The sequence below is a fragment of the Python bivittatus genome, unplaced genomic scaffold (assembly GCF_059951505.1).
Source record: "Python bivittatus isolate LINGU-HERP-01145 unplaced genomic scaffold, Pbiv_v1 ctg000700_np1212, whole genome shotgun sequence".
Classification (NCBI taxonomy): Eukaryota; Metazoa; Chordata; class Lepidosauria; order Squamata; family Pythonidae; genus Python; species Python bivittatus.
The window spans coordinates 45,475,729-45,498,578 of NW_028277098.1; the positions used below are offsets into that span (position 1 = coordinate 45,475,729).

Below are 22,850 nucleotides of genomic sequence, written 5' to 3' on the forward strand. Positions count from 1 at the left end.
TGAGATTTTTGTGAAATTGGAATAGAATAATGAATTCACACTGCAATGCTTTGCAAAACAAAATAATTACATAACCTATCTCATATATACACTTGGAACCCAATTACGTTAAATGAATAACTTTGGTTTGTATATTCTATAAACAGTAATGTCTTTTCTATCCCCTGAATGTATAAAAATGTCAGTTCTTTCATCAGAGAGAGCTGTGTTTCCAAATGTTTTTTTAACAGATTCTGTTAAAAAAAAATAGACAGCTCTTGGCAGGTAAGATGAAGGATACAGCTAACAATATTTATTTTGATTTTGTATGTTTTGCTACAAATAATATTATGAGCATGACAAAAAGAATGTTATTTCCTGACTCTCACAAGCATACCAACCAACTAACAAGCAAACAGATCAAACTAGTTGTGGAATGTTTATTGGTCTGTTTCTGAAAAGGTAACTGAAGGCTACCTATACTTTTATTTTCAGGTTTTCTTGTTCTTTTTTATTTTCACAGGTAACCCAGCTGGATCCAAATAAATCATTATTGGAGTTAAAATTGTACCCTCAAGAAACGCTTTTTCTAGAGGCAAAAGAATAGATGAAGCCAGATTGGAGGACTAAGTAATTATTTGATAATGAATAAGGCACGGCGAACGCTTTATCCAAATCACTGTGTCCTATCATTTAAGTCAGATCAATGTCCCAACTCTGCCTCTTTCAAGAAGCTGGGAAGAAAGAATAAACATAGCTCCTTAAAAATTTCCCATACATGAGTATGTGTTTTCAACCTCATTTAAAAGAGCAGAGAAAATACTCTGCTACAAACACTGAACACTATGAGTCTGTTGCTCACTTACCATCTGGCTTTTGTTATAATTAATGCACTGTTAAAATGTGAGTGATTGTCCAGTAGAATTTTTACTCCTCAATTACCCCCTTTTTCACCAAGAATTCTTGGACATTTCTGCCTGTACTTTTGACACTAGAATACTGTATATTTGATATCTTGCTAAACCAGTGCTCTCATATATGTGATTTTCTTTCTGTGTTTGAAATTCAATTTTGCCACCTAATTTTTTTTTTAAAGGCAGAAAAAACAATACATGGGACATTTTCATCCTTGGAGATTTAACAGTATTGTAGTAGTAGAAAGCAGAGGGTGTTTTTCCCCCTGTACTTTCTAACTCTTTCATAAGATGTAAGGTTTTGTTTGGAGAAGATAGTTTGACATATATGCAAGATATTTATTTACTGATTTTTATTTTTATTTTGCTTTGGATCTCAGTCCATATTCAGTTTGGGGAGTATTTTCCATTACATTGCAGTGTGCTGAACTGCTGATAATGTGAGTACCTAAATAATGTTTAAAAAAAGGGACTGTAGTGAATGACTGGTACCCAACTGACAGTTCAGAAATAAGCAGGTATTGGCTATCAACTTCCAAAGCAGCACATATAGTAGAGATAAAAATTCTTTGCTCATCATTGTAGAAGAAATTACAGGGCTCCTCTCCTCTCCTCTCCTCTCCTCTCCTCTCCTCTCCTCTCCTCTCCTCTCCTCTCCTCTCCTCTCCTCTCCTCTCCTCTCCTCTCCTCTCCTCTCCTCTCCTCTCCTCTCCTCTCCTCTCCCCTCCCCTCCCCTCCCCTCCCCTCCCCTCCCTCCCTCATTTGTTTCATTTCTTTTCTTTTTGCTCCTTTCCATTCTGACACTGGTTTGTATTATTTTTCTTGCAGTTTTTAAGCACCTTGTTTGTTTCACCAAACAATAAAAGTGTAAAATTACAGTGTATTAAGAAACGTTTCTCTTTGCAGATTTTGATTATGGACCCTGAGAATGTGTACTTCTGTCCAGGGGGCTGGTCCTAGAATTTGGAGCATTCAAATCAGCATGCTGCCTAAAGCTACATCAAAATAGTTTTGTAAGCTTTTTTAAAAAAAAAAAATTAGTAAATTACAGACTTTAGTCTTAGACTGTGGCATACAAAAGCACCATGGAAAACTTGGCTTCTAAGGAATACATTTGTTTTCCATTCTTTCTCCATTTGACATATCTTCTTTATTGTAGCAGACTGCCACCCTGTTTTAAGAATTAATACAAATTGGAAACAAATTTATGCACTTCTTTTGTCTAATTCTCTTTTGGGTGGAGTAATGAAATTAGAGCATAACTATTTTAAGTGTTTAAGGGTACAGATATATTATTTTTTATCAAATATGGAAAAGGTGGAGAAGTGGAGGAATATGAGTCTTATAAAATTCTGTTAGTGAATTCACATAGGACATATATTAGAAGAACTAATGTATTTGTGTCAACCGAAATTGTTGTATGTGTGGTATGTTTTAATCACCTACAGTGCACACAAATAAATAAATAAATCCTCAAATTGCCAAGGGAAGAAAAGTGTAATGGAAAATTCAACTGCTTACTTAAATGCTGAACAAGTTGAAAATGGAGATAAAAGGTTTTTTTCCCCATACATAAGCAGGATAATGGAATCTAGCTTGTGTAAAGAGTATAGGTCCCATGGATTTAATTTAGAAAAAAGGGCATGCTTAATTTTTTTTCATTGGAATCAATGGGGCTTAACAGTGCTTTACAGCATACATAAAAAGTATTTAATCACCAATAACAAGGCTGTGATGTTCACATCTTAACGAAATAGTCCCATTAAAATATTGTAGAAGCAAATAGATTTTGGACTGTAACTTCAATTAGCAGATATTGAAGATGTCCTTTTGCGTTGTTTATATTTCCTTTTAAACATACTTCTTGCTGAAATATCGATATGCATTGTATTGGATACAGAGGTGACCATCTGGGAATGGAAGGGTTCTTTCTGTTGGTGGAAGGAGCCAGGCAGGTTTTCAGGAGCACCGGAAACTTCAGTGAGCAGCAAGTATCAGAGAAAATTGTTTTAGCTAGATATTATTTTTAATCAGTTTTTAAAGTAAATTTTAATCTCCTCCTGATCCATTCTGTCCCATGCTTCCCTTTTACCCATTCTGACTTCAAAATGTGTTTATATCAGATGAGAAGAACAGTGTCATTTTTCACAGCTTAGAAAATGTCCTAAACTGAAGTACAGACTAGGCTCTAGATTAGCTCAATATGTGGTTCTTCTGAGTGGGATGTTTCAGTGAATGAAGTCATATAACCAAGGCAAATGCCTTGAGGGTTGTCAGAAATGATCACTGTTCCTTATTTCAAACAATTAGTTTCCTATATCCTTCCACAATTTGGTCAGCATTTGTGGACACATTAATACTCTGTGGCTGGTAATGTAGACATCCAAAATGACATTGGTTTGGGTCTCCTTTGTGCAATCCAGTTATCATTTTGGCCACGTAAAAGTGCTATCTACTGTTGCTGTTCTCTTTGAATAAGTGAGTCATCTTCTTGGAGGGCTGCAAAGTTATATCTTCCTCTTGAAATAAAATATTGATAATGATTGCTCAGTTCTCCATGTTTGGATTTTTAGTATTTGTTACCATTTTTAAAAAATAGTGATTAAAAAAAATACTTTGCAGATGTGGAGCTATCCTGCTGCTTGATCCTTTCATATCAGTGGTATTTTATAGAGAATTGATTATGTGCCTCCTTTCTGTTTGTCATACACACACACACACACACACACACACATGCAGCATACACATATATATGCTCAAATTATCCTACTTCAGACACATAATGCAAAGACGCAGCTCTCTGCAAAAGCCCCTAATGCTGGGAGAGGTGGAAGGAATGAGAAGAGAACAACCAGCAGCAAGGTGGATGGGCTCAGTTCCAGGAACCATGGAAGAGCTGAAGGACCAGGTTAGGGACAGATCATCATGGAGAAAATCTATGTGGTTGCTAGGAGTTAAAACAACCTGATGGCACATAATCAGTCAATCAAATTGTGTGTGTGTGTGTGTTGCACTCACACACACATACACATTCACCAGCTCTTTATTTTCGTTATGCAAGTTCTGCACCCAACAGTTACATGGTTACTGTACATTATATCTTGGATTCAACTTTTGTAACATCAGATCTTTCATATAACTGGATTATCATTAATATCTTGAATGCATTAGTATTAAAGGTTAAGGAATTATTCTTGTCAATTAATGCAGTTGTGCAGTGAGGAGTTCCCTTTCCCATTCAGTAATGGGAAAAGTGGGAAGTTCTTTTGACAGCAGCAAGTACAACTTCTAATATTCCTGACTTTTTTTTATTTTTAAGTTTAAATTGATATTGGAGCAGATGCAAACCCAAGTATATCTGTTCTATTGTCTTTACATATGTTCTTTTTTGTTCCTTTAATGCAGGTTAGATTTTATGAAACTGCTTTTTAAAAATTACATTTTAATGTTACCTTGTGAAATTAGAAATGTAAAATATGTAACTAGAAACAGATATTGTAGAAATACTCAAGTTTCTATAATATCTAATTTATGCTTGTCACAGAAGATGCTGTAAATATAGTTTTACTCTTCTGTGTGAATAAGAATACAATATTAAGCTAGATATTTGAGACACTGACTAGCCCAGTGGTGAACAGTGTTGTACTCTTACTTGCGCTTATTAGAGTGCTTGATGACATGAGAGGGATGACCATATGCTCTTAATTTTTTCAAATTATAATTTGATTATAACAGTATACAGTTACTTATGAGCTATGATCCAGCATGGTCCTAGTCCCACACAATAAATCATTTATTTTAAAATATGTAACCTGCCTTCTAAACATAATTTTATTCAAGAATGTTTACAACTCCACCATTCTGCATAATTTTAAAGCTCTAAAGAAAAAAAAACACTCTGTAAACTAGCTATGGCCTACTGCCAATTTCTATAAATCTCAGTTGGCTTGGGGCTTGGCAGTTTCCAAACAAAGCCAAACAAAATCTCAGAAAAACGTTGGGCGAGATGGCTACAGAACCATCACCCTATTCTTTATTATACTTATAAGGCCTTGTCTCAATGGATGTTCTCTATACAATAATTAATACAGGAAATGAAGAAAATAAATTTTATCAACTTTCCAATGGATGGAACATTTGGTTATTCACACATTTGTTTAAATCTCCTGGGTGAATAATAATGTCTTCATACAAAAAGACGAAGGGCTATTCCAGCACCTTATATTATACATGGTAAGCAATTGACAACCAGGGCAGTCTTTTCAGTACAGGCATCGTACAGTTCCCAGTTGCAGTGCTTTGCACACACTGCGACATGAATACTTTTCAGGAGTTGCCCACATACAGCATATTGCAGAGGGAGTGGCATACCCAAGGCATGGATAATGTCTACCAAATCTGAGTGGTTCAGGGATACAGATCATTCAATAGTAAATATAGTTATGCAAAGGCATGCCATGGTACAGTCACCACCTACCAACTCAGTGGTAGCTGGGGATCAAGGAATATTTCCAGACTAAAAATCTGTTATTTTAGGGAGAATTCAAAACAGGCTGTACCTCAGTCCCTAGTCTAGTTTCTTTTGTCAACAGCACCAATGTCTTTGGATTTAATTTCAACTTGTTCTTCCTCACCATCCAGCCTATTATCAAACTCAAGATTCAAGAATACTCATTGCTTCCTTGGAATTGGATGGTAAAGAGAAATAGAGCTGAATTAAGCTGGAAGGTCATCCTTCTATTTACCTGGTACCAAAGCATTCTGGGCTTCATAAAGGAATGCAAGATGGTGCCTTAAAATGAGCTGAGACATGGGCATCATGTGACTGAAACACCCAGTTTCTCATTTTTGCACTTCTTTTAAAGACAACTGGGTGTTTTCAGTCACATGAAGATACATACACAGCATTGCAGTAAGTTAAATGGGAACCTCTTAAACATAGATAATTGTGTCCAAGCTATCTTCATAAAGATACTGGCATAGTGGCGTAGCAGGCATAGTGAGTGAAGCTAATAAAAGTAGCTTCTTGACTAGAAAAGAGTTGAGCTTCTAATGACAAGGAACTTGGAACTGCTAATCTGATCCTCAAGTGAAAATGTCAACCACTGCCAACAGTGCATCATCTGAATTATATTCCATTGTATTTCAATGTGTATTGGTCCATCATTGCACCAAACCCCAACTGAACATTGGCTCACCTGCACCTGAAGGAAAAGAGGGACACTGCAGGGTGTCATCAATAATATCTCAGCACAAATATTTGGATGATCTATCCCAGCAATAGGTATATGTTAAAATGAAATGGGGTAAAGCTCTGTGAGACCAATCTGGTAAGAGGAGTGGAAACATTGCCAAGTGGGGGTTCCATCAACCAGTCCAAAGAACTAAACAAGTGATAAATTGTTGATGGTATTGAAAGCCACTAATACAGGAGAATTAATGGGATCACAGTTGTCTTGATCCTTTCACAGCAAATACCATCCCATAGGAATGAGTGTTTTTTGCTTCCAAACTAAGATTGAAGTCTGAATTGAAATAGTTGATTAATAAGTATGAATGAATTTATTTGAAATAGCACTAGATAATTTCATCCAAAAGTGATTGGTTCAATAATCCCAATGCTGCTGGGTCCAATGAATAATAAAGGATAATAAAGTTGGGGGCTGCCTTCAACTAGTACTTCCTTCAGTGCTGGGCTGCCCACCACCTCTAGTCTTTCTTTGCCATATTCTGTTTCCAATCCCATTCATTCCTATGGCTTGATCATCAGTTTTCTAAAATTGGATGGGGTATAAAGCAGAGGGGCACCTGCTATCACCCTTTCTTTTTCATGCAGATGTACACCAAGAGGCAAATCATCAACTTCATATTTGTGCTTCCTTATACTGATTTGCCTTATCACAGTCAGCAATGATATTTTTAGGTCAAACAGAATAAAGGAGCAACTTCCTTTATGTATACAATCAGCAATAGATCACATGCAAATTGGCAAGTTGCCCCTCTAGTTCATCCCACATATGCCTGTGATTCTGCACAATTGGGAATGATTTATTCTTTAGGAAGGCTTGTTTCTTTAAAAAGGAAATTGTGTTTAATCAGCAAATAATTGCAGAAATCAGATTATTGTCTTGTCCCTATTTTCAAGGGGCAAAACAATCTGATTTCTGCAATTTTCTGTTGATCAATTTAGAATTTAGAAAGAAAAAAGCTCAATATATATTTAAAATCCCAAAATATGTATGGAATGGTAAAAATGTCACAAATTATGTACCAGATAAAATTCTGTTCTGATTTTTTTTATTTATGTGTTTGTAGACTAATGTTTAAATCCTGTGCTGTTCCAAATGAGTGTTTAAGCATAAATCTATTCATACATATACATGGCAAAATAATTAATGTAAAAGCACGTTTAATTTGATTGTGATGAAAGATTGATAGAATTAGTGAAGGATACAAGGGTGACAAAGAGTTCTGAATATGGTACAAACCATTTTTTCATGATTGTCAATAGTGGATCTGGAGAGGGTGGAATGGACAAAGAATAAAATGAAATAAGTGAAAGAAACTAAAATGAAAGTAAAACAGCTTTAGGAAAAGATGGTCCAAGCCCTGTGTGAAAAAGAATTAGAAGGTAGATTAATTTTCTAACCAAATTAATAAAAAGACATAAGGAATTTTGAGATGCAAAAACGAGGACAAGGGGGAAACATACATTCTTTGCAACTATTTTTCTGTGCATTATACAATTAGAAGAATAGTTGGAAAGAATGTAATCAAGGCTAGAGTAAGGAATAAACATCTGTCAGAAAGTTTTAAAAGTTTTGGGAGTATTTCCATCATATCCAGAACATGTGCCACAGCGAGGAGACATACTCCTTAGACAGGCAGCCCAGCCAACAGATTGCTGCTTTGGACTCTCAAGAGGAAGCTCCCAATTGCCACCATCTGTTGCATCCTTTTTAGAGCAGAGGAAGATACCCTTCCCTTTGAAGAACTTCTCAAGTCGTCTTCTTCAGTCCCTTACGGTGCTGCTGTTCATCCATGATCCAGAAACACCATCAACGGTCAACCTTCAGAATATAGTCTTATCTTTATTATGACTTTTTTTTCCCATTACAGGAATAATCTTAGAACAAAATTCTCTTTTTTCCAAATTATGCTCAAGAACTGCAAACAAGTGGTACAGACTGCTACGGTATTAGATCAATTGAACTGAGCTGTTTCCAGAATTTTAGATCCAACCATTAAAACAATACAGCCAGTCTCTGCATAGCCTTAATTTCTTCTTTTCTTCACAGATATTGAGAAACCTAAGCTGCTTGTTTTTTTTGCCTGGCACTTTCATTTATACTTAGGCTATTGATCTGCTTTCTGATCAATGTAAGATGGAGTAAATCAAAGGATTATTTCATCCAGCATTCACTTGTATTTTCCAATAATTGGTAAGATTTTGGGCTTACTATATAGCCAACATGACTAGTAACTATTAATAGTCTTAACTTTCATAAATCTAATTTTCTTTGAAAACTATCTAACTTGGTGGCCATCCCAACATAGTGAGTTTTATAACTCAGCACTGCATGAACAAGTTTTAACAATTTAACAATTTGGTCAGTGAGTGGGTGCCTAATTTGTTTTAAAAACCACACACATTGAAAGACTTGTGAGCACTTTGATGCTGGATCAGAAATGGGCACAATGCTCCAAGGATGATGGAGAAAGCAAACTCAACATCATAAACTTCTGTGCTTTCAAAAGAAACGATGAAACAAACCTCTCAGTTCTTTAGCACCGCAGCAGTCAAGTCTGAAATAGATTTCTTCACTGAGTTTCTGATCTAAAGGTTTGCTGTCGATTAACAGGATTTTCCTCCATTAGCAAATATTTTGTGTCTCTGAAACTAGAACTAGATTTCAAAGCTATATATAAAGTTATGCCTTGATTTGTATTATTTATAGAATTTCTACTCTGTTTTTTAGTGATTAACAGTCCAAATTCATGTGAAGGAAGCCTTAGAAATTTGAAGCTAAGTCTGTATAACTGGAAACACCATTTTCACTACATTCTTACCACCTAGGTACACAATGCAGATGTAGAGTCAAGAATTAACTTGGTTGGAGATGGAAGCCTTCCAACTACAGTATCCCCTATCCTCAAGCATGCATGCATTCTAAAGAAATAGATGTGAACGTCATATAAGCGAACCTTAGAAGTCAACATACAAGTATCTTTTAGCCTTAGTAATCAACTTCCTTTCTGTAGAAAAGGGAAGTGGTGTTGATACTGAAATGCCTATTTGAAGATGTTTCAGCAGAAGTATAACTTGTTCTAACTCAAACTTTTACTAACTTTTTAACAAAAAATATATTGCGTGTCTGTAAGCCTAATTCTCCAAAACTGTTGCAATGACAGAAATGGAAAAAGGAACCACTCTGTCTAATAATATAAATACACATTGGCAATATCTGTCCTGCCATACTCCCATGCTGTTGTCTTTGTTTCTTCCCAGCCCTTGAATGAGATAGCTTTAAGTTGTCCTTAGCTGTTCCTGTGTTAAAATAGTGCTTTCCTGTTTATTCCAACATTGTCCAGGGATATCCTAAATAGGTACAAAATCTGTAGGTCTTGTTACCTTGGAGGGAAGTCAGTTGACTGCAGAGTCTGGGAACAGAGGCAAAAGAAGTAAAGTAGGAACTGGCAAAGGGGCAACAAATGTCATGCCAGTATAGTTTTCTGCCAACTCAAAGATGGGTAGAGAGCACTTCAGCTCAGCAGTGGGAAAAGACCCAAATCTTGATCATGTATGATGCACTTCTGTCCCATGAAAGCAAACTCAGAGCTAGGCATAGTTTTTTCACCTATACAAAATTGCCACAATTTAGCCTGCTTAACTGTTTATTACCATATAAAGTAAATAAAAATGAGACATTGTCTAGCTTAAGGGCCATAACTGATTATTGCCTTTAGATGCCTTGCTAAGACAAAACACAATTTATGTGTGGCTGTGTGCAATTCAATGAAGCTTGAAACTTCCATTTACAACTGTGTGCTTACTTTGGTGTTGGAGGGAATCCAAAAGGATATACAGTATGTGAATCAGATTGCCATGACCTAAAGCACAAGACTTGGACCTTTGTCAGAAAATTTAGAGAGAATCAATGTAAATAATACTGGGATAGACAGATAACATGATATTTTTTATATTTTATTTATTTTATATTTCAAATTTAGATACCGCCCATCTCACAAAAAGATGACTCTGGGTGGTTCACAATAAAACAACAATAAATATTAAAGTACAATAAAAACAATATAAAATACAGTAAAAATAAAATAAAACCAGACACACGCAAATAATAATATCTTCCAAGATGCTGATGATCAGTAAGATGTTAACATAGCATCTTCAAGGTGCTAGCCACCCCCAGGGCTGGTTGCCCCTTTTTTCGCCCATGCCAGTTGGCAGATCCAGGTCTTAAGTGCTTTCTGGAAGGACAAGAGAGTTGAGGCCTGCCTCACCTCTGGGGGAAGAGTATTCCATAGGGCAGGGGCCATGGCAGAGAATGCTCTCTTTCTGGACCCCATCAGTTGACATTCTTTTGTCAACAGGGTCCGCAGCGTACCCTCTCTGCCTGACCAGGTGGGATGGGTAGATATCATGGGGGTGAAATAGTGTCTCAGGTAACCCGGTTCCATGCTATGTAGGGTTTCAAAGGTGATAACCAACACCTTGAATTGGACCTGGAAGCAAACTGGGACCCAATGGAGCGCATGCAGCAAAGGTGTAACGTGCCATCTTTGGGGCACCTAAAATTGCCCGTGCGGCTGCATTTTGAACTAGCTGAAGCTTCCGGATACTTTTCAAGTGTAGTCCCATGTAGAGTGCATTATACTGAGTCATAGATATGACTTAGATATAAATATAGTCATATATATATATATATATATACTATATACTGTGTATATATATATACTGTGTATGTATGTGTGTGTGTGTATATATATATATATATATATATATATATACTGTGTGTGTGTGTGTGTGTGTGTGTGTATATATATATATATATATATATACTGTGTGTGTGTGTGTGTGTGTGTGTATATATATATATATATATATATATATATATATATATATATACTGTGTATATATATAAATATAAGTATAGTCATAGATATTATAATAGATATGACTCAGTATAAACTGACTTTCAATATACTTTCATCCCAATAAGAATTCCCTCCTTTTTTCACTTGCTATTAATGATAATAATAATGATAACCACATGGAAAGGAGATGCCAACTGACTTATGCAAGCCATAGCTATTTGTCAGTTCTTCAAGGTAGATCAAGTCAGGAAACAGATTCCATAAGATTTACTGGAACCCTATTGATATACAGTAAGCTATAGTAACAGAATCTTGAAACCTGACAGTGTTTCCCTTCTTCCCTCACTCACTCTTAAACCAAAAAGAATTAAGGAAGAATTAAGTTTCTTTCTAATGTTCTCTTCCTATCCCAGGCTTAAATCTGCTATCAGCTAACTGCTGCCACGTACCATCTCCAAGGTCATCTTTATAGTTTTCTACATTATAGCTAAGAACTTAGAAACTCTTTTGGTGGTTGCCCATGTTTGAACTTGTAGAAGGAGTTGGTAACCTCTTAATCAAAAAGACAATTAAGATTTCTAACAGTTGGGGTTAGAAGTACCGTACATCTTGAATGGTACAATGGACAGTTTAGTAATATGTGAGTTACTGACTTGAACTCTACATCTGAAAAACATAGAAATGTGTTTATAGGATGGGAGATGAGTATATTGATGTCTTCATAATGGGTGGTATGTCAATTTAAGTCAAGGTAAAAAACCTATGAGGAACATGTAGGATGCTATAAAATATCTAAGGATCATCCATGGATTAACTGCAATTGCACCATAGTGAAAGTGAGAAACTTTAGCCCTATCATGCTGAAGATCCCAAATCCTCTATTCAGCTAAGAATTTATCTGAATAAAGTGATGATATAGCTGGAGGAAGAAGCCACAATATGCCAAATCAAAATCAATTTGCCTCCTCAGTGATGAGGTAAATCTTTCTGATTGTGTAAGATGAAACAAGGATTCATCCCATAAAATTTGTTACAACAAAAATCTGAGATGACAAAGTCTCAGGCAGACCCCAAGAGAGATACAGTGAAGCTTTAACTGAGTAAGGCATCTACAGTTGAGTGAGAAACATGGGTATAGCCTTTAAAATCTTGGATTGGATAGCTTCCAAAACAGAGGCATCCTTATATAAACATAGATGGGCACCATATAGCAGCAAGCCCCAAACCTTAGCTTTATATAGTTTAATTGCTGCAGGGATGTAATTACTACTATGATGATTTGCATATTTAAGAATTGCATTGGAGGCTTTTGGGGCTCTAATAGAAAGCTCTATTATTGATTATTCCAGCAAATGGAAGACTGGAAGTGGATGCCTTGATACTTGAAGATCCTAATCTGATCAGTTGGCCTTTTATTAATTCCCCATCTAATAACATGTGTTTTTTGCAGAAAACTAATATCTTCATTTTTAAATAGTTTTAAATAGCCTTGCAAAGAAGATGGGACCAGTTGCTGGTAACGCGGAAGCCACGCAGGCCCAAAAAAGGCGCAAAGCAACAGAAACCCTGCCTCCTGCACTCGCCAGCTTGGCTCTGCTCTAGGAAGGAGGCAATGGCAAACCACTTCCGAAACACCTTGCCTTGAAAACTGCAGGGACTCGTCCAGGCAGTCACCGCAGAATCGGCAACAATTGAGTGCGGATAAAAAAAAAATCCCTTCATTTTTAAATAGTTAATCCCAAGAAATGCCATAGAATAAGAAGATGCTAGTGCAACTAGACATCTACAAAGGCCCACTTAAGTTATGGATAGGATGGCCACATCATCTACATACAATACAGGAGAATGGAGATGGATTGATGGTGATAATCACATGTGTACAGTCTACAGTTGATTGTCAGAAATGATCATCTCTACTCCCACTGACAATTATGGATTGCAGCTTACGTAAAAGCAGCTACCAGTCAGGAAATATCTTGAACAAGCTTTCCTTTCCCATCTTAATCCCTTCCAGATAAACTTGGACCAATTTTCAACTAGAATTCTTAAATTAATTATGCTTACACATCTAGAAGACATCAAGTTGGGAAAGACTAAATAAGGTGGCCACAGAGCTATAACTCAGTGTAATTATCTATTAAAAAAAAGGTGATGTCTATTAAATGCCCACTTTGCAACTAGAAAAATAGTTAAATAAAAGCTAATACATGAACATAATTACAGTTTATATATACAACTAGAACCTGCAGCAAAATATTACAATATGAAGCCTCTTGTTTACTACTCCAGCTGACCAACCAACCGTGGCCTCCTCTAGAAACCATTCTATTCTCTCTCATCTCATTTTCCATATCTGTCAGCCCTAAAAGGTAGACCAGACCAGGGAAACAAAGTTATGAATGCTGATACTACTTTTATAATAAGGCTACAGTAACAGAATAAGGGTACAGTAACAGAATCTTGCAAGTCCAAATATGTGCGCCCCCTCCCCCCCCAGCTTTATCTTCATGAGAACTAGGGAGGATCATGTCTGAGTTGCTTTCTCAAATTACATTTCTGCCCTGGACTCAAATTTCTTTTATCTGATCTTTATTAGGTTGTTTTAAAAAAAAAGATTGTATGTGTGAGCATGCGTGTCTGTAGTTTATTAGACTTAAAAGTCTACTAAACCTGCCAAATCTGCTACATTTCCTCTTGTCCATGATAGTGCTGAGTTGATTCTCTAAACATTTTTGTTATCACTCTTTTTGAATTGTCTCACATTGTACAATCATGCAAGGTTGTTGTTATCATTTTGGTAAAGTTTATTTGCAATCATCTCATTACAGGAGTAAGATATGAGTAAGTAGCATAGCAGCATCATATACTGGAACAACTTCACATATTCTCTTTGGCACTTTTTTTGTTGGAGTATGTTGATTCCATCTGCAAAGGAAGACACAAGTGTGACTGCCATTTTGGAAATAATAGCAAATGTGAGACTGTGACTCAATATATCCATGGAATCTTTAACTCACTACAGAACGTTCTTGTCTTTCTTGAGGCCTTTGTTCATACAGTTGATCTTACTTGTGCTATGAATCACCATTGACAGCTAGCCAGAATGAAACACTCCCACTGAATGCTTTTTATTCACCTGACTGGATTTACTGTTCGTTTTCTTTGTGCCACATAAATGCTGTCTTAAAGAAAGGTACTTCCACAATAGCCAGATGTGCAGCAGTGCAGATGTAGATTGAATGTTCAGAAACAAATAGATCCTTATGAATGACATGAGGAGAGGCAGGTCATCTTTAAAACCTCATATCAAAGCAAAATGTCCTTTTGCATATTAGTTCTGTAATCCAAAGCAACTATGGTTTCAGCTAATACGCTCTCAGCTAGATCCGTAAAGCTATCTGAGTAGGTGGAAAGAAGATGGGAGTCAGGAAAAACATTGCAACCGAACATATTGGTTGGTATAGTGTAAAGAATGCTATTCTACAATATAAAACCATATCCCCATATTTATTTGTTTGTTTATTTTATTCAATTTATATGGATGCCCATCTCAAACAAGTGGGGGCAAACAATCATAAAATCATAACAATCATAAAACCAATTACAAACACAGTACAAAAAAAGTAAATGTATACAGCAGACATTTAATTTGTAGTCCTGTCAAGTAATTCTTTCTAAATCGTATCCCTAAACTGTGTCTGTGTGTGTCTGTGTGTGTCTGTGTCTATCAAAAACACTCCACCAGAAAAGAAGCTTACTATACTGGGTTGGACAAAGCAGGCCTTAGTTTATGTGTTGCACAACCTTTCGACAAGTTGCGTCTTGTTCCTGGGCAGCCTGCCCCAGTGGAAGAAAAGATTTCTTTGAAGGCAGCAGTGTGTGTGGGGCTGCCCATCCCCATCCTAAAGATCATGCACATTTCCAGGGGAAGTGATACAACACCCGTCCTTTGTTGGCGGGAAAACCCATAGGCTGGTTCCACCCAGCCTTCAGCTCTGGGATCTCAGACTAAACTAACCTGAGGGGTCATTCAAAGTTTACTTTCTCAGAGCTATAAGCAGGAGTTCCCAAATGCTTAAAGGGTCTTTACATCTTAAACAGCTGTGCCCCAAATAAGAGTGTCTCATCTTCTCGACTTCTGTTTGCATTGGAGGATGAAGGCCTGGGGGATGGGACGCCTCCAGTTCACCCTCAGGAATGTGCAGGACAGCAATCCGCTTAGAAGAGCAGTTCTAGACATTTGCCCCCTCCGATCTGAGGGTGGGCTTCTAGCCCCCCAGAGTTTAGGGTTACAGATATCTAGTTGATTTAAGAGAATGATGAATATAACCGTTCTACCAAGTATAGAGTAATGCCCCCTTATTTTCAAAGAAAATCACATCACATAGTTACCCCAAATCTCTCCAGAGCAGTATCTATTATTTTTGCAATGAGAGGGCAGCCAGATGCAGCCGGAAAGATCCACATTTCTTCAGGACTGAGAGAGCAACTCAACTTTGTGGGTGATTTGGGAACATTGTACACTTTAAACTGTTTTAGGGTTTCTAAGACATCTTTGGGGAGCGAAGTGATTTTTTACTCATTTAAAGCATTGGGAGATAATTTGATTTTCAAGCTTCTTCATCCTCTTTACATCCAATCTGTATCACAGATATGGATGTTTTCTGTAGATTCATAAGGAAATACAGTATAAATGTTCATTGTCTACAAAGGTATGAAAAACATGAGAATGAAATATCTGAAGGGCCTAGAATGCAAGTCCAAGGATTTCTGAGTATCAATAATGCCCTTGCTGATGTTGTTTTTCTCTCCCACAAACTGAGCCAGTCTACCATTTGTCAGAGTGATGGTCTGCCTCAGGCACCAGATTAGGGATGTCATGAAAGGGCAGCAAATCTAAGTTATTTTAGCTAATTAGCTACTGAAAAATTAAGTCCAAGGGTGAGCAGAAGTACCTGTGAGATTTTCCTCCCCCTATGCTCAGATAACATGCATGGTTTGTATACCTTGACCTGAGTGAGTGGCAAAGTGTTAACTGACATGCATCCTCTGACAACAAAACATGGTATGCCAGTTCCATGTGCTTCTCTCAGAGTTGACTAGCCACCTTCGAAAGAATGAAATCACATGTCCATGGACCAGTTCTTTCAGCATGTGACAGAATATTAAAAAAAAGAGAGCTAATTTTAATGTGCCTTGTGTCGCACACAGTCTTCCTGGGATTGGTGGGAGTTGTAATCTAAAATACTTGGAGGGAAATGAGTCAGGATAGGCTATTCTAGATGCTTTCAGATCCAGTTTTTCTTCGATTATTGCCTCCTTGAGTCTATCAGATGAGAACAAGTTATACATGCAAATCTATATCAAATGCATTTGAAAAGATGTACATAACTTGTGTAGAGCTGAGTTTTTCTTGGATTTGGAAAGACATGCTGTTAAAGAAGGATGTGATGCCTTTTGCATTTTCTAGCCCATAATTTTCATTTAAGTACATACAGAGGTGTTTGTCACATTCCTGAAGAAGTTGAAAATTCTGACCTACTAGGGGCAATAATTACTATTCAGATAGAAGGTATGTTACATAAAATTGGTACAAGTGGGTGTTTAAATTCCCTACTTGACTGCTTAAACCAATAACAAATCTTATTTGTCTCTTTTGTCCCTGAAGGCTTCAGAATGAAGCAATCCACACAAACTATAATTCAAAAAGCCAAGATATTCAGGCACAGGGAAACATAGATAATTACTTTATGTTAAGATGTTGGTCTGTCTTGTTCAGTGCTATCTGTTCTGACTGGCAATACATCTTTAGTAGCCTTTTTCCCTGCAGATATGTAAGATAGAAATCTCAGAATTCCTGCTTGAGAAATTAATGAGTTGCCATCCTAACACATCTAAGGCACCAAGCTGGGGAAGGCTGAGCTACAGATTCTCAGGGAAAAAAATGTTCCAGTCCTGCTACCAGAAAAAAAATTGAACTGGAGAAATCAGTAAATTTTTCTTTGAGTTGGGCTTGTCTACTGGTGACTTCACAGGCGCATCTGTGTAGTTTTCCTGGCAAAGATGTGGAAGAAGGGTAACGGTTTTTGGGACTTCACAGTTTACTATACCGCCCTGGTGTTTCCTGAGGGTCTCTCAACCAAACACTAACCACAGCTTATTTGTTTTTGGAGATTAGCCAAGATCATCTAGGCGCTGCCATCTAGATAAAATCTGGGATACAAAATGCTGAATCCTCCTTCTGTCTGAATTTGAGTAACTCATGGAATTTGTGGGTCCAAACCTCTTCTCCAGCACTCAGCTTCTAGGCCTGTCTGCCCAGCTGTAATGGGGAAATTTCTCCATTTTCTTTTTGCTGCAGATCAGCTATCTGCATTGGCAACATTACTTGTGTATCATGCTAATTCAGATTTTGAACTGTGGTTTGTTGGACAAGCCATTATGGCCTGATTCCTCATAATGTACAGTCAAACAGATAAATCTACATGATGCTTAATTATTGAATTAAATTATGTGTGCATGGTCATGCACATACACATTCATTACATATGTTTGTACTTTTTCTTCAGCAAATACAAGAACTACAGGGAAATTCTTTTTAAACAGATATGCCAGCACTCCGAGTAGTTTGGAAGGTTCCCACCCACCCTAGATAAGTGGAACTGCTTTTGGTAAGTTACTGTTTAGAGAATGCAGCCTGAACATGCTCAGAATTCCTGTTCCTTTGTTAATACTTTGTATGTTTCATTTAGCTGGCATAAATTAAAAATTTTCAGCTTCATCGTTCTCTGGGGACACTCAGCAAAACTGTTCCCCTGGTACAGCTATTGTCCACTTTGAGCTTAGGTCATCTTCACTGGCTTCCTGCTCACAAAAAACAATCGCCCAGCAATGAAGAAGAAGGTTGTATATGATTCTGCTCTTTCCTCACTTTGTTCCCTCCATTTTGCTGCCTCCACCCATTTTTTTGTAGTGAGAGAGACACACTTGGAATTAGAGTGGTTGTGACATTTAGGTGGCAGGCCATTGTGTGAAACCCTGAAAGTTTAAAAAACAAGTGCCATAGAACTCAGAGGGCTTAAAGCAACCTCCTTTGTGGAGCGAAGGACTGAGTTTTGATTCGGGACAATGGTGTTTCTCAAATTTCTTCCCAAAACCTGCACCCCATCTGTGATTTGAATGCAATCGCTTTTCTCTCACCCTGCAATTCATTTGGCAAAGACGAAGCAGATGCAAGAGACGGGGGCTGAATTTTAATGATTGAGTTTTACCTGAAACAAAACAAAACAAGCAAAAGTAAAACAACACAAAACAGAGAGCGAGCGAGCAAGAGTGGGAGAGAGAACCCATTGGATCCTTTTAGAGACAAAACAAAACACATGTTTGAAGTTAAAGAGAAGGGTTGGGATAATATAAAATATCATTTAAAAGGGCTCCGATCATTAGGCACCGCGAAGAGCTCAGCTAATGAGCCTCTCATAAATGAGGAAAGTGCCGCTTTCCCTTGGTTTTCTGCTCGGCTTGCCACAAAATTGCCTACCTGGGGTGGCTGATTACACAATTTGTACTGCATGATAAGATGGGGGGCAGCCCCCATTTTGAGTTTCTCAATAGGTCAGCATCAAACCACCAGATGTTTCAAATCTCTGTTGATGTCTTTGGTTTCATTTTTGGAAAAAAACAACAGCAAGGGAGAAATGTCCTAACATTGCTTCACTAACTTACGGTGTCCCAGCTTTGAGATTCTTGATTTGGCAACACCTTTTGATAATGAAAAGAGACAAGAGGTATACTTGATGTCTTTATGAGGGGTTGTTATTGAAGATATCATCTAAGCCAAATGATTCCTGTTTTTGCTTGCTTCTGCTGTGTTTTTAGAGTGCAGACTAGGTGAACTAATCATAATTAGACATTTGGATGTATACAGGCTTCTTTTCTTATATCTGAGGCAACAACTAGTCCTAGTCAGGGGGCAAAGATATCAAGCAGTCTTCTCTTATAAACCATTAACTAGAAACATTTCCCTAATCCTCCTTCTATGATTGTTTTTTTATGAGACAGTCTGGAGTTGCAATTCTAGTCAGGGAAGCCCAAGCACCTATAGCCGAGACCCTCAAAACTGGATGGCCCTTGATTGCTGCACAGAGGATAGATAATAATCAAGTAAGCATCTACTCATATAACATCCGAAAGATACGCTGAAGTTTCCTTTTCCCTCCCCCTCCCACCCTAAACAGCATATGTACCACGGGAAAGGCACAAAACACGATCAGGAGTAGGGAAGAATTTCAGCCCAAAAAGCCCCCAATGCCCCATGCCCTTCTGCCTCTCATTTCCCATAAATGTTCACTGTCATTTGGATGAAGGGACATCTCTCCCTTTCAGCTCCTTTGAGGTTTGTGGCACACCTGGCATTTGGAAGAAGGATTGTGGTACTCTTGTAGAATAGGATGCAGTTAGTCACAAATGCCCATCTCTGGGGAAAATGGTGATCCCTGCTGCCAACTTTATTACCAAAAATGTTTAAAGCTGGTAGGTGATAGGCTGACATGACCTTCCTTGGAAACACCACCAACCACCCAGAAAGACGGACCGACCAACCGCTAAAATAAATAATCAGGGTCAGCTTGGTGACTCTGCAGATGCAAGGCAAAATGTTGTGGGCCTTGTGCTGGGAACAATGCTACTTCCCTCCCAGGTGTATCTGCACACACGATTATAGCTGCTGTTTGGGGTCATGTTTATCTCACCCTTCCCACCTCTGCACCTTGCATGCTTGTGGCTACAGACTGAAGGAACAGGAGTCTTTCTTCTGTACAAAGTATTCCCGCATCTTCCTCCTCCCTTCTTTCCCTGTGTTGAGGATTTGCCTGGTTCCTAGGTTGGTGTTTCAGATTTTCCCCTGCAGTGTTAAAGGAGCAGAGGAAGTATATTATCCTGGGCTCTTTCAGGTGGATATCTTGACAAGGGGGACTCTTAATGCCTGGCTTTGACTGCTTTAGATCCATCTAAGGGCTTAATGCAGTTTAAAAAAAAAGGGGGGGGGGAAGAGAGCGGCAGTGGAGCCCACAGCCAGTTCCCAGCCTTTGCTGTAATACTTTGTACCCAAACTGTTGCTTCTGTTCCACCTTCAAGCGTGGATAGAGCTTTGTACTTCTCCCAAACACACACACTTTATTCTCTTCTCTCTGAGCTCCTTCTTCCCTCCTTCTCCTCCTCCTCCTCCTCCCACTCCGCCCTATTCACATTACCTCAAAGTGCATTTAAGCATCAATAAGGTGCGAAGGGAAAATTGTCTGTCACTTTAATCCAGGCCTGAGGGGCTGGGAAATATAAAAGAGAGAGAGAGAGAAAAGGAACGGTTCTTTAAGAGCCTAAAAATCCATACAATAGCTGTGGGAATGCTGGTCAGGCCCTTTCCTCCCCACTGCCTCCGTGGTGATCCCTCAATTAGCACGCAGGGCCTGGTTCTATAGGAAGCCTTGTCTTTCAAGGTGAGCCTGTTTGTTTGGGGAAGGGGAGCCTCTTGTCAGATTGGCTAAGTTTGCCTCCAGAGCAGTCCATGGGGCTCGCAGTCTGCAATGTCTGGACAGGAATTTGGGGAACTGAGGAGAAGAGCTCTCCCAACTTCAGGGGGGCAGGTGGAAATGTAGAGTGGTGACAAGGAGGAGGCTAAGAAAACCCATCATGCCTTTTAAGTCTTTCTTTCTTTCTTTCTTTCTTTCTTTCTTTCTTTCTTTCTTTCTTTCTTTCTTTCTTTCTTTCTTTCTTTCTCTCTCTCTCTCTCTCTTTCTCTCTCTTTCTCTCTCTCTCCCCCCCCCCTCTCTCTTCCTCTCTGTCTCTGTCTCTCTTTCTTCTTTCTTTCCCAGAGTCAAAGGACCCCAGGCAAAACTAGTCCTGGGTGCAGTCCAGAGTTATTCAAATCAGGGGGAGCTTTAACGCCAATTTCACTGCCACTGAAAGGGTGTCACTCCTACCTGTTGTATCTCAAGGCTCTTCTCCATAGGCCCTCCAAGTTTAAGAGTTTTCACTGCTGGAACTGACCTTGTCTTTGGATGGCAGCTGCCAAGAGAAGAAAGTGGGCTGATTAATTGGGATAGTGCCCCCTTTAATGAAGCAGGAGTTTAAGCAGAGTGGTGCTGTGTAAAGGGCTCTGCTGAATGGCTGGAAGCAATCTGTGCACATCTCTTGTCTTTGGAGGAGGTGTGGATTATGGTTTCTCATGCCATAATAGGTTACAAAGCTTCTGCATTAATTTTTCAAAAAGACTTTGTATTTTATAGGCTTTGTACCTTTTTGCTGGTAGTGCAACATCGAGATGTTTATTTGACTTGGTTAAAAGATGAAAAAGGAAAGATGCAAATTAAAAGCAAAGTTCGGAAAATTGTCTTTAAAAACCCCACAAAGTTCGTTGTCATGACACCCATCCGGGTACCTAGTGCACTCTCCCCCCTCCCCCGGGGTTTAAGGGCCAGCCCGGATTGTGCGGACTTGCTCCAGATTTTTCTATATGTGTTTTATGGAAGGAGCAATGGTTTTGCTCCGAAACGTTTGACTTTCGCAGCTCTAAGAGTGCAAAGAAAGGGGAGAAAGGAGGCCTGGCTGGGTCTAAGCGCTGCCTTCGGGAAGACCTCTTTAGAGCAAGGAAGTGGAGAGAGCGGCTGTTGGGTGGATAGGAAAGCCTGCAGGAAAAGGGCCGTCCATCTGGGGACCCCGATTTAATGGGACGGTTAGCAAAGGATTTTCGGGGAGGGGAGAGGTCCTACGGCTGTCCCTTCGGTTGAGAGCCTCCCTTGTTCTGTTCATTTTAGAGGCGATCAGCCCGATCGTGCATTTTCAGGGATCTCGCCCCTCACCCCACTTTGGCTTCGCCAGCCTGGACCCGCCTTTGCACACGACGGAGGACTTTCCCCCTCGGGGCCCTGTCGAGCTCAGGTGAGGGCGGGCGGAGGGCCCCCTCGCCACCATCCTCCTGCTCAAAGAGGCCCGAGCTTTGCACCTTTCCGGGCAAGCGGCGCCTGGAAGAACGCCCTCGCCCCTTCCCAGCCGAGGCCCGGAGCCTGCAAGGGGGTGTCGGGGGGGAGCGCACCCGCAGCCTCGCCAGCGCTTGGGGAGCTTCGTCGGGGGGGGGGCTTCTCAGCTGGCCGGACTGAGCTCTGGAGGAGTTGCGCGGAGAGACGGGGGGCGGCGGGGGAGGCAGCGCCGCAAAGAGAGAAAAACACGGTTGCATTAAAACTGTTCCTTAGTCACTTTTAATTAGCCCCCTCGATTTAATTAGCAAAGTTGAAACATGCAATTAAAATTAGCTCAGTTTAGCAGGTCTTCAAGGGAAACCGGGGGAGGAAGCGCGGCGGGGGCCGTCAAGCGGGCGGGCGAAAGGTGGGAACTCGCTCGGAGAAGGGAAGGAGGCAAAGAGCCTAGGAGGGGCAGCCCCGGCCGGCACCGGCTCCAGCTCCAGCTCCCTTTCGAGAGGCAGGGGACGCTCTGGGCTCGGCCGGAGGAAAAGGCAACCCTTCCCGGCTCTGACGGGGACGCCTGAAAGCCGAGCCGAGCGCTTTCCAGACGCTTCGGAAAGTAACCCTCTGGTGCCCAGCCATTCCCCGCGAGAGCCGTTCGGCCCTTCTCTCCCACCGTCTCCTGGGATCGTGCATTTTAGGGCCTCTCTGGAGCCGCGGAGGTGATGGGAGTTGTAGTCCGACACCTCCGGAGGTGGCCAGCTTGCCTGATCTTTCCTTCACGGACACGAACTCAAGCTCCGAGCTCGGACTGGCAACAGGCCGCACTATGAGCCCAACTTCCCTTGCTTGGGGAGGGTTGCCAACGCCCCCCAGCTCATAGCCCAGC

At 39.6% G+C, this 22,850-nt stretch overlaps 1 protein-coding gene across 1 annotated transcript in view; it reads left to right on the forward strand.

Moving 5' to 3' along the window:
- The window catches only part of FAF1 (Fas associated factor 1), a 212,948-nt gene extending 209,509 nt beyond the window's left edge, over positions 1–3,439 (forward strand). Inside the window, exon 19 of the mRNA XM_088128543.1 lies at positions 503–3,439. Within this exon, the coding sequence (XP_087984669.1) occupies positions 503–586 (84 nt within the window). The 3' untranslated portion in view covers positions 587–3,439. The remainder of the gene's footprint in view (positions 1–502) is intronic.
- Positions 3,440–22,850: the final 19,411 nt, after the last annotated feature.